The following is a 12,299-nucleotide window of genomic DNA, read 5'->3' as shown; positions in this document are numbered from 1 at the left end:
CCCTCAGGTAAACAAGACAGTATTGGCATTTCTAATTTTTAGTACAGTAGGGCCCCGCTTTTCAGCATTCCGCTAATACAGCGGCTTTCAATTAGAGTAAGGCCCCGCTCATACACCGCTTGTTCCACTTTTACAGCATTTTTCAGGCGTCGAGCACCATCCTATTGAATGAGTTCCGCTTTTAGGCAGGTTTCACTTTTAGGCGGGGGTCTGGAACGTAACCCACCATATGAGTGGGGCCCTACTGTATAGTGCGGATCAGGTGTACAACATGAGCATAGGCTGCAGGGACAGGGACAGGGGTTGTTGTGGTCCACAGAACTTACATCTCTGTCAGCAGGAAACCACTCTGTCTTGGAGCTGGCTGTGAGGGTCAGCATCTGGTGTCAGGCTAAGGAGACAGTAAACTAGGTGCTGCTGGTGTATCATTCACTCTGCTGCCCAGCAGCGTCTCTGATGGAGCTGGTGGAGGCCCTCAGCTGTGGTGTTGGAGGAGCTCAGAATGATAGTCCTGGGTCATTTCATTATCCATGCTGAGGCTGCATCTAGTGTTCCGGCTCAGGACTTCATGGCCTCCATGTCAACCATGGGGCTGTCTCGTTGTCACCAGTCTGACACAAAGGGCTGGGCAAACCTTCGATATGGTTTTTGCTTTAGATGGAGGAAGGGGTGGTCTGGAGATGAGGGGGTGGATGTCACCCCATTGTCATGGTCAGACCACTTTCTGGTGAAATTTGGGTTCCAGCTCCAATCCTCCCCTGCAGGGGTGGTGGACAGAGTAAGATGGTCCACCTCCAGAGACTAATGGAATTCACTGGATTACTGAATGCCCTATGAGAGTTTCCAGTAGATAGAGCAGGTGAACCTGCTGAAGCCCTTGTCACGCTGTGGAAAACAAGACATGTCAGGCTCTTGATATGGCTGCCCCTGAGTTTGCTTTCCGGCGTTATGAACCACAGTTCTCACCTTGGGCAATGAAACAGGCTAGATGATGGCTAGAGTGCAAGTGCATGGCGAAAGACATGCTGTGAGGCTGATCGGGCATGAGTACAACAATATAACAATGCCCCCTGTGTGATGGTGAGGGTGGTGAAGAAGGCCTATTTCTCTGTCTCCATGTTATGTTATGGTTTATTTCTAGGCCTCCTTTTGGCCAAAAGGCCCCCAAGGTGGCTCGCACACAAATAGAAAAATACAAATAAAAACAATACAATTTACAAATATTCAAGCCAACAAAATCCCAGCATTTGTAAAAAGCAACAACAGCTAAAAATCAAAAGCATTCATGTTCCTGATAAAAGACAGTCCCCAGAAAAATGTCACTAAAAGCAGGGGTGAGGGGGCAAAGCAGGTGGAAACGCTTGCCCCTTGATGGTCCCAGCACAGTCTCACCCCTGCAGAGTCCATCTCATCCTCAAGTAGCTGTGGAGCTTTTTAGCATTGCCTAACATCAACTCCAGGAAATGGAGTTTTAGACCCTTCAGAAGCCTACTGTGAATTGTTAGAAAGGCATTTTGAGGGTAAAATTGCTTGCCTCCATAACAATCTTGATGCCCCATCCACATCTACTGTAGTCCCCAGTGAGGTGTCCAGTGCAAAGTCTGCTGCAATTTCTTGAGATCAGTTTCATTTGAATTGACCTAATGACGTGGACAAGGTGCTTGCCACAATACATCCAGCAAAAGACTGGGGGACAGAGTGAGAAGGAGGGCTGCTGCTTTGCTCCTCGCTTCTGGACAGAAGAGGACTTGCTGCGATTTCCCACTCGGCTTACTTGCTGGAACTCCTCCAAAGCATTGCCCTGCATTCTTCTGCGAAAATCCTACTTCAACCTTCATTTTCTTGCTATAACTTTCCCCCTCTTCTAGCAGCCCTTTATGGCCTGAGGCCTTTTGGTGGGAGGGCAGCAGAAGATTGAGAGCCAGCAAGGCTGGCTGACTTAAGAGTCCTGTTACTATTCCAGTTCTATCACTCTCTTAGGGATGGGATCCGTTGGCCGGTGCCAGTTTGAAAAAATTCCATCAACTTAACAGGCCAGTATTGATTTGAGTTCATTCTTTGTCTGCTAGCCACAGTTTTTACTAATCCATTTTTCCCTCACAAAAAATTGATATTAATATCAATATTTTGCAAGGAAATATTGATAAAATAATTCTTCTTGATACCAAATTTTAGAGGCAAATATTTTGTAAAAAAAAACAGTTTTAGAAAGTTGCTACATAAAAATTTGATCTATAGCGACAAGAGAATAAGTGAGTTAATGGAAAATTTGGTGCCAAATCCAAATTGGTCAGAATTCTTCCAGATCCCTACACTCCGTTGGGTTAATTTAGCTGAAAAACCTTATTGCGGGAGGGGAGTCTTTCAATCACTTTCAAATAAAATACTCAACACTTACTAATTCACAGGGTTTTATGATTTCTTTTCTTTTACTCCGTAGCTTATGGCACAGAAACAGGGCTGGAGAGAGAGGAATGGGGTGGGGTGGCACAAGAGAAAGCAAGACAGCGCTATACAATACTGGAGGCTTCACCATCTTTGGCACCAGTTCTCCCCACTTTAGATCTAGCCCCTGATTAACTTTTCCCATAAGTCAGTGGTCCTTCATAGAAAAAAGGTTCCCCATTCCTGCTTTCATGTTGTTTAGATGATCAGTATAAGTTGTAACAATACTGAGATGCAGGAAGCTGAGCAAATTACGCCGAACTTTTGGAGGATGGACGAGATCAGTTGTTTTTCTCATGCTTGAAGGAATTTTAGACTAAAATCAAAAAGGAAGGGCATGCCTGGCTGAGGTAGATTTCTTCTTTTTTGATCTGCCAGATTGCCAGTCACAGTTCAAAGTCTGAAATGTTAGAATTTGAAGTGTTATTTCAAATTGTTAGCCTGAACAGTGAATCTAAAATATAAACAAAAAGAGGGAGTTCTTATGGTTCCTGGGAAACTCTCCCAAGGACAATAGGATTGTGCCCAGTGGCACCAAAGGCAGGTCTGGCACCAGCAGTTGACCAGGTTAGTAGGCTCGAAAGGGCCCCTCATTGACCCAACCCATCTGGGCCACCACTCCATGTCTTTAATTCGGTAAAATGACCACTGTACATAAGAGCCTAGCTTGGCTCCCATTCAAAAGCATCACCAACTGCTCACTGCTAAAATGGCTACCTAGGGAGGACAGGAAGCTATGTTTATGCCACCATGATAGTGGGAGCAGCTCAAGAAACATACTGTCGAGATGCTCTGTGTGTGTTAGGGTTGGGGCCTATTAACAGTACCATACCAAGGACTCCATGAAATCTAGCACTAGCCAAACTACTCCTGCTTCTTGTGTGTGTGTGTGTGTGTGTGTGTGTGTGTATGTTATTAGACATTACTGCTATGATTAAAGTTTCTTGGACAGGACATGAAACTAAAATAAGTATTTTAATGGTCAAAAGTCATACCTAGCCTGAATTTTGGGTTTATGCCAATAAATGTACTGTGTGTGTATACACATGCTAATACACCATTTGTAGGTGAGATTAGCCTTTTAATTCCTTATCTCTTTTTAGGCAATCATGTGGACTTCTGGTGGCATCAATTAGACTTTGACAGACACATTTACTCCTCACTCTGTCAGCCTATTTTGGATCTGGGATGGTTGAAATGCAAGCAAAATGCATTGCCTTGCCTCTCTGCAATTCTTCTAGGAACCAGTACAATCTACAAGATGATAATCACATAGATAGAAGAGAGATTATGGAGCCACAAGAGTGGTTCTTTAATTAAGGCATGTTCCATTTTCATTGTTCTACCATTATACAATCTGAAAATTGTCATCATTTGCATTGAAAATCTAAGGAGAGATATAATCTGACCAGATTTCAGAAAAATCTAGTGAGATGTCTTAATTATAACAATTTTAGAAATCTGTTTTCAGCTGTAAACTTAACATAGGATTCCAGGATTTTGCAACAGTAAATTAGGAGTTTTGGTGTCCCCATGTTAAATTAGAAATAATGCAAGGCCGAAGAACTAGTCTTTTAGCCATTCTGAAGTGAAAGGGGAGGGGGAAATGTGCTGGCAAGAGCTGTGCATCTCCAGTTGGCAGATGGAAACAGTTGGACCAAGCCCTTTTAGAGAAGCTTGGAGAGAAAAAGGGAGGTTGGGAGAGAGACAAATAGTGCTAGTATGTGTGTGTGGAGGAGCTTCATGTGTTTTTGTACTACTAACTCATAGCTAACTTACAGAATTCACTGCAACAGTTCATTTCCCCGTCAGGGGAGTCACTGTTGATGGTCCCCCATGGCTCAGATGTGTAGTGGGTATCCACCAGGAGCTGTGAATTTGGTATTGTGGACCCAATTCTGTAGAACTCCCTCCCAGCTGAGCAGGCCTGTTGAACACCCAATGCCTTATGAAGATCTTTTTATTTCAGCAGGCATTTTAAGTAAGTTTTCTGATTTAGTTGAACTAATTTTATTTTTATTGTATTTTTTTAACCATACTATATGCAGCTTAGAGACAAAATTGTAAAGTGGTATAAAAAAGTGTTGAAACTAATAGATACAAATGTGACAGCCACTAGTTTAGGCAGCTTTTTTATGGTTTAGAAAAATTCATGGAATTTTAGTGGTTATTGTAGCTAAGGAGAATCTCCAGATCCAGAGGTATTATGCCTCTGAATACTAATTTCTGGGGATGCTTAAGAGGGAGGGACTACTGCTTTCATGCCCTCCTTATAGTATTCCCAGTTGGCTGACCACCATTGGAAACAGGATGCTGGGCTACATGGACTCTTGGTCTGATTCAGCTGAGAAATGGGTATGTTCTAAGTAAGGCTAGGCCAAATCTCCCTTTTTAAAAAAGAACTTCAATCCAAATTTGGGGGTTTATGGCTGCAGTTGGGTGAGGGTGAAGCAGACCTTTCATATTTCAATTTTTTTCCATTTTGGGGAGATTGAGGAAACTTGAGTTCCTGAATCTCCATCAGGTTGGTGTCCACCATTTTTGTTTTCCTCACACAGTGCCTTTCTTAGCAGCATTGGGGGATGGGAGGGAATAGCAACCACCAGCCTGGCAGAATTGCAATAATTCCAGTAAGTTTCCCTAAAATTAACCCACACTCCAAAAAGCCCTCCCTTTCATGGCCTTCAAATGGGGCTTTGAAATTTGAGGGGTCATTTGGGTTTAGCCCTAGTTCTAACTTGTTGACTTTCATGAGTCTGAAGAAAGGCTCATGTTTGCTTTTAACATGGTAATCCCAAAAGGGTAGATCAGGAAACTGATTCATTGTATGTGCTACTTAAAACATATCTTGAGTATCTTTGGCAAGACTTTCAAAGGGAGCTGTTTTGAAACAATTACTGGATAACATTTTTGTCCTTCAAAACTAGCTCTTTCAAACAACATGCTTTGAAACTATGTCTGCCTACAGTATGTACATTTCAGAATATGCTTTTTTAAGAAACAAATTACTTCTCATAAAAATGTCTTACCTTTCGTTCACCTAGCATTTTAGGGAAGAATGTGGGAGATAGGTCTGTTTTTAAAGGTTTTGTTCATTATATCATTCCTATCCATTACCATTTGCCAGTACAGTATAAATGCAGATATCCCTTGCACCTTGTTTATGGAAACATTTTACACTACAGTAGGGCCCCACTCATACGGCGGGTTACGTTCCGGACCCCCGCTGTAAATCCAAAAGTGCTGTAAAGTGGAACCCATTGAAGAGAATGGTGCGCGATGCCCGAAAACCGCCGTAAAAGCGGAACAAGCGCCTTATGAGTGGGGCTTTAGTCTAATTGCATCTAATTGAGACTGCTGTATTAGCGAAGCGCTGTAAAGCGGGGCCCTACTGTAATGGCATAATGGTGCTTATTGGCGAAAAGGGACAACTATGAAGATAGAGGCCCATCCTTATAACTGGATAAAAATTTGATCTGCGTAATTGTATTTTCTTTCAATAACAGCCATAACTTACACTTCCCAAAAGCCAAATGAGAGGATCTTTTAGCAGCTGCCTAAAAGCAAAGCTAATCATTATGTCTAGCAGAGGGCTGATGTAGAGTTAGCTGTTGAAAGAAGGGGACTGGACCAGAGCTTGGAAGATTACTTTTTAAAAGTAATAAATTCCAGTTACAATTACATGGCCCAAAAGTAGTAATTACCATTACAATTGCAATTGCTCTGAAAGTAAGTGATTACATTTTCTCAAAAGTAATCACTACAATTACATTTCAGTTACTTTTTTAAAAAAATGCCTACAAGGTGCTGGCCTTGGCTGCTGCACATCTAAGTAGCCTAAAACAAGATTAAAAATAAACACACACATGCAGAGGTAGTAGAATAGTTATTTTTATCCATAAGATAGCAATGGTGGTCTCTCCTCTGGCAAGGAAGGGAGGGAAGGAGGCAGAGGCCACTCCTCAGATCTTTGCATGTCAAACCAAGCGCACACACACCCAGCCAGCAAGCATAATCACTTAACTACCTCCCAGACCCTTCCCTGCCACCAACTAAGGAACACTCACCCAAGCAAACATTTTCCCCTGAGATGCAAAAAAGTGAAAATACTGCAAATGCAGCACAGTAGCCAGAGAGGGTGGTGGAGGCCACTTTGTGTGCCAAGTGCAAACACAGCATTCACATACACACAAACGTCATCTTTCACCTTTACCTCCATTCTGCTGCTGCCTCCTTCTCCTCCTTTATCCATGTTCTTGACCTCCGGCTCCTTTTCCCCTCCACTCCATTCTTCACCACCACTATCCATTTTTTAAACAATTGTTTTCTCCACTCCATTTTGTCTCACTCTCCACCTCCTCCCTTGTCACCTTCTACCCACCCACAGCGCATGAGGGAAGAGCGACGCTGCACAGAAGCCCAGTTTGAGGCAGATAATTTTCATCCACAAATCAGAGGAGCAGAAGACTTCCCCTGCTTCCCCCCCCCAAGTAATGCCAAAAGTAATGCTGGAAGCATTACAATTACTTTATAAAAGTAATAAAATTACTCCTAGTTCTATTATAATCAAAATGTAAAGGAATTACGTACCCACTCGTTCCTCAAAAAAGTAATGAATTACAAGTAATTCGTTACTTGTAACAAATTACTTCCAAGCTCTGGACTGGACTAGATTTAATTGTTTTGGCAGCAGAAATTTACAAGAAGGGAAACGCTTTCTCAACTAAGTGGGAAAGGACTGGGAGATCAGAAATTAAGGGAAAGGCTCAGAGGGGCAAACCCGAGGCCTTTCCTCTTGAATAGGTGTTGAATTTGGGTTCTTTTTCATGGTAAGGATGCCAGTCAGTAAGCTGGCATGTCGGAAGGTAACTGCTGTATTTGTCACATAAGAAAGTTATGCTCTACCAAGGAAACCCACTGACAGTTCCTTAAAGATCAGCTGTTACCAGATGATAGGGAAATGGTAACTTACCTAACAGTTGCTCATCTTACAATAACCTCAAATTTATTATTATTATTATTATTATTATAGTTTATTTATACCCCACCTTATGGCCAAAAGGCCCTCAAGGCGGCTTACAAGAAAAGCACAAAATTGGAAGAAAGTAACCCCCAACCCTAGATAACTAGATTATGAAATGACAGGAGAATGTCTCCATGTTGAAATTAACTAACATTGTTAGAGTGAGGAAAGATCAGCAAGTACAGGCATACCCCACTTGTCTCTTCACTTAATGTCGCCTCGCTATAACGTACATGCTCCATATGCCTGCATTTCTCCAGAAACGCAGCGCAGCAGCAGAGGCTTTAGCTCGTGGGGGTGGAAATAGACCAATCACACCACCGCAAATCAGCTGGGAGGTGCGGCAGCGCAGCAGCAGAGGCTTTAGAGCATGGGGGTGGAAATAGACGCCACCGCAAATCAGCTGGGAGGCGCGGCAGCGCAGCAGCAGAGGCTTTAGCGCAGGGCTTTGAGGCTCCACATGAAGGAGAGGTAAAAAAAGTTTTAAAAGGTAGTGCTTCACTTTAAGGACATTTTTGGTTTACGTACTCGCTCTGGTCCCATTGAGTACATTAATGCGAGGTATTACTGTAATGATCATTTTATCAAAAGATGGGCACCTTTCATTATATATTGGGCTAATAAGATACAGGAACAGTTGGAGCTGCAAATCATTCTGGGAGTATTGTGACAATATTTTTTACCCTTGAATGTAAAGATGATTTAATGGAGAAAAAGTATATAAACATTAGAGTTGTTTGTTTAAATTTATCAATCTGTGTGATGAAAAGCTTGGTATTTTTATTTTATTTTTGCTTGCTTGGTTGGTTGTTTTCAATTATTTTCTTTTTAGCTCATCTTTATTTTTGTTTTGAATGCTTTGTATGTTTGGTATTTGTTATATGAGTTATATAGTGTGATTTTATATTTAATAAAACTTTTAAAAGCAGAATATTGTTAACTTACTTGCTTTGCAACAATTGTGTCTTCCCCTTTTCTCATTCAAATGCCTACCCTTCTTCTGTAAACTTTTTCTTGATTACTATAATTGGAAATAACATATGGTGTAGTTGTTGGACCAATACTAAGGTGAAATTTGGTTAACAGGAGGAGGGGTGGGTCTGTCTTGTGTACTGCTGAGCCAAAAGGGATAGTCTTGTTTTATGAATATTCGCATCCCCTCTGTGAAACCAGATCCCTTTTGGGGGTGTGATTTTTTGTTTTTTGGCACTGCTTTGAGAAATAATTCAAACCTGTTTGTAATAGGGTAGGTGCTGGGAAGATGGAATTGTGTCTCAGTTGCCTGGGCAATGGAGATACATTTGCTCTCCTTTTATAGAGTGAGGGCAATGGGAGGACTCCATTTGCCCTCAGTGATATCGCAGGGTGAGATCTGATTGGGTATATGGTACTTGATGTCATGTTCACTATGTGACCCCTAACTGGTTAGTATCACAGTGGAGAAGCCCATTAAAGTTTTAACAATGGCATTGAAACAGTAGCTGGTAACTGTAAACAGGTGTGAAAACATACAAGAAAAAGGGGAAGGCAAGGTTTTATCATGAACACTCCCTGAAATAGCAACATAACTGATGGTGTACTGCCACATCAACCTGTGTCTGCACTGAGGTTATCTTCAGAAGGCCACTCCTACCATCTGAGATAGGGTGGTGGTGACTGAGGAGAACGTCTTTTTGGTAATGGCACCTCGCTTATGGTATTCTCCCAGGGATGGCTGCCTGGTGCTGTTGATAATGTATCAGCATCAGGCAGATGCATTTTTATTTTCCAAGGCCTTTTAACATAAGATATTTTATGCTGCTATTTTTAATTCTGTTTTACTTTTCTATTTTTTCTAAAGTCATTGATGTCATTTTATTGTATATTTATATCGTCTATGTGAACTACATTGGAAATATTTATTGTAGGATGCTATACACATTCCTTAAGTAAATAATTTGTACTGTAGTTTTGCTAAATCAGTTGCTATAATATGCATGCTATTATGCTTTTTCTTTTAATGTAAAGCAAAGTTTTCCATTTTATTATAGAGATTATAATCAGTCATTTACTTTCTCAGCTTAGCTTCTGTCCTTTGATATCAAACTTCTGTATTTGCTGTTTTGATAGAAGTGTGTAAGAACTTCAAGCTTCTACATTTTCACATAGCTAGCTTAATTGAAAATGGGCAGCTCAGTAATTCCCATAAATTTGTAATAATGTAGCAGTGGGTGTCCATTCATACGCTTAGTCCTTTCTCAAATAAAGTAGATGAATAAGCATTGCTTACAGAAGTAAGAGAGATTATTAGTAGTGGAAGACACATTTGAACTTGCTGACGGGATCGCTTTTGTCTCCAGAAAGTCTTATTCATGGAAATAATTAGTCTGAATCTTCACTTCATCCACACAGTCTCCTTTTTGATGCTTTTAAATTTCTGAATAGTGTGTTCTTTCTTGTTAATCCCTACAGGAATGCGGCTTTGGATATGGGGAGGATGCTCAGTGCATGACATGCAGGCCAAACAGATTCAAGGAGGACTGGGGCTTTCAGAAGTGCAAACCATGCTTGGACTGTGCTCTGATAAATCGATTTCAGAAAGCCAATTGTTCTGCTACCAGCAATGCTGTTTGTGGAGACTGCTTACCAGGGTGAGTTGAAAAAAGAATTGCCAGGAAGCTGCAAATAACTTGTGTGATGTTAGTACATCACTGTTTGAATTTTGAAAGCCATAAAATCTGAGACTTCGCTAGCTCTGCCTTAATAGAGTGATCACTCTGCTTTCTGTTGTTGCTGATAAAATCAATTGCATCTTCAGCACTGATTTCATGTCAGTGATGAATACTTCAGTGCTTTAAAAAATTTTTATTTATCATTACATTTATCCCACCTTTCCTCCAAGGAGCTGTGGCATACATTGTTCTCTTCCCTCTTCATTTTATCCTTGCAATAACCCTGTGAGGTAGTTTAGGCTGAGAGACTGTGACTTACATTATTTCAGCACTATGAAATCAACTAACTGCATATATTCAACTTTCCTGTTATAAGTTATAAGCATAATATCACTCAGATTACTCAAAAAACTACTGTTGCCCATTTGGAATGTTTTTGTTAGTGCTGTAGAGTTGTTTCGGTTCACAGTAGTGCATTGTGAAAGGATTGTACCAGAGAGGTAGTACTGCTTTTGAAAAGTAATTAATCTCTGCTACTTCGAAGGATCAAAATTATGGGGCAAGAATTTAAAATATTCCCATGTACAACTGCATCAGTCTGCATCTGCATGGGAATTGTTTTTAAGATGTTTTAGATATGATTTTAGTGTTTTATCATTTGCTTGTGCCCCGAGCTCCTTCTAGGAGGAAAGGCGGGACATTTAAAAAAAAAAAAAAACCTGAATGTAAGACTCACTGGCCATGTTTGCACGTACCACAAAACCATGGTTTAGTATTTCATGGACAAGCCTCCACAAGCCTGAGCAAAGTTTTGGGCTTTCATGCTTCCCTGTCCCCCATGGCCAGGAGGAAGACTACTGCCAATCTTGGTTTACCATTGCATACAAACCAGGAATTGTGGTTTACAGTAAATATTGGTTAGTTGCTAAACAAACCAAGTTCAAACCATGGGATTTTTTTCAAGCTGGAATTGCAGTTTCCATTTGGTACATAACGCATAGCCAAGATTCTTTGAAACTACACTTGGCAGAAGTTCTCCTCCCAGTTATGTAGAAAGAAAGGAAGGAGAGTATGCTAGCCTGGGATTTACTTGGGCTTGTGGAGGCTCACGTATGTTGCGCTGTAAACTATGATTTATCATTATGTGCACGTGCCATCTAGTAAAAATGTAACAGATTCCATATATATGCTACTTGAAAAGTCGTGCAGGTTTGCATATAAATGCTAATATATTTTACATTATGTTGTGTAAAAGAATCAGATAATGGACACAGAGCTCATTTTGCCACCCCGTTCATAGGTGGTAAAAATGCTGCAGCCATTTGGGGGATTTTTCAAGGGGGCAGGGCACAAATTCATAGGTGTGAAGCTCATTAACAGCAGCACTGGTCTGGCTGATGGCTGCCATTTTTTCAATCCCATCCATGCTATGTCATCATGTAGCACAGTTCTGAGGAGAGTTGCAAGAAAAAAGGCATCTCCTTCCAGCAGCAGCTGATTTGGGTGTTTTTTTCTTTTCATCAGAATCTTCCTCAGAACGCTGCTCCATGATGATGTAGATAGAGGATCGTTGGGGAAAATTGACTGCCACCACTGAGAAACAAGTGGTGGCAGGAAAATAACTAAAAGACAAGTTGGTTTCATTGTTTTCCCTTCTCCCCTCTCCCCCCCCGGTCACTGAGTACCTTTGGCTTGGTCTCAGTATTAATAGATAATGAGTTTTATCCTCTAAGTCACTGACTTATTGCATGATCTCACTTTTCCCCCCAGGGCTGTTTTCTAGTTACTCTCTATCATATCTAGAAAATACGTCCTGCTTTTTTAAACAACAACAACTTATAGATGAGGAATATGTGATCTGTTTCTCTGTCTTTCAGATTCTATAGAAAGACAAAGCTTGGGGGCTTTCAAGATATGGAGTGTGTTCCTTGTGGTGATCCACCACCTCCTTATGAACCTCACTGTAAGTAGCCCTGATACCTAAATAGCATGGTATGGAATTTAAGCTTTTTTTAAAAAAAAAATGTTGCTAAACTTACTTTGATGATTGAAACTGATTTGCCACAAATACCTCACCCAGAGAAGCAAATGTCACACAGTTGAAACTGAATCATCATGCTAGCCTTGTAAAAGAGTCTCTCCAGTGAACTGTCCAGTTCCTAACATGGGACTGGCACTGT

General features: G+C 41.1%; 1 protein-coding gene across 4 annotated transcripts in view; it reads left to right on the top strand.

Annotated features, from left to right (window-relative positions):
- Positions 1-12,299, top strand: part of TNFRSF19 (TNF receptor superfamily member 19) — a 66,673-nt gene that overhangs the window by 29,600 nt on the left and 24,774 nt on the right. For all 4 annotated transcript variants that reach the window (XM_061629586.1, XM_061629588.1, XM_061629585.1 and 1 more), the window contains exons 4-5: positions 9,920-10,098; positions 11,997-12,082. In XM_061629586.1, the coding sequence (XP_061485570.1) occupies positions 9,920-10,098; positions 11,997-12,082 (265 nt within the window). The remainder of the gene's footprint in view (positions 1-9,919; positions 10,099-11,996; positions 12,083-12,299) is intronic.

The sequence above is a fragment of the Rhineura floridana genome, chromosome 5, assembly GCF_030035675.1.
Source record: "Rhineura floridana isolate rRhiFlo1 chromosome 5, rRhiFlo1.hap2, whole genome shotgun sequence".
In the NCBI taxonomy this organism is placed as follows: domain Eukaryota; kingdom Metazoa; phylum Chordata; class Lepidosauria; order Squamata; family Rhineuridae; genus Rhineura; species Rhineura floridana.
This window is presented reverse-complemented; position numbering and strand designations above follow the sequence as displayed.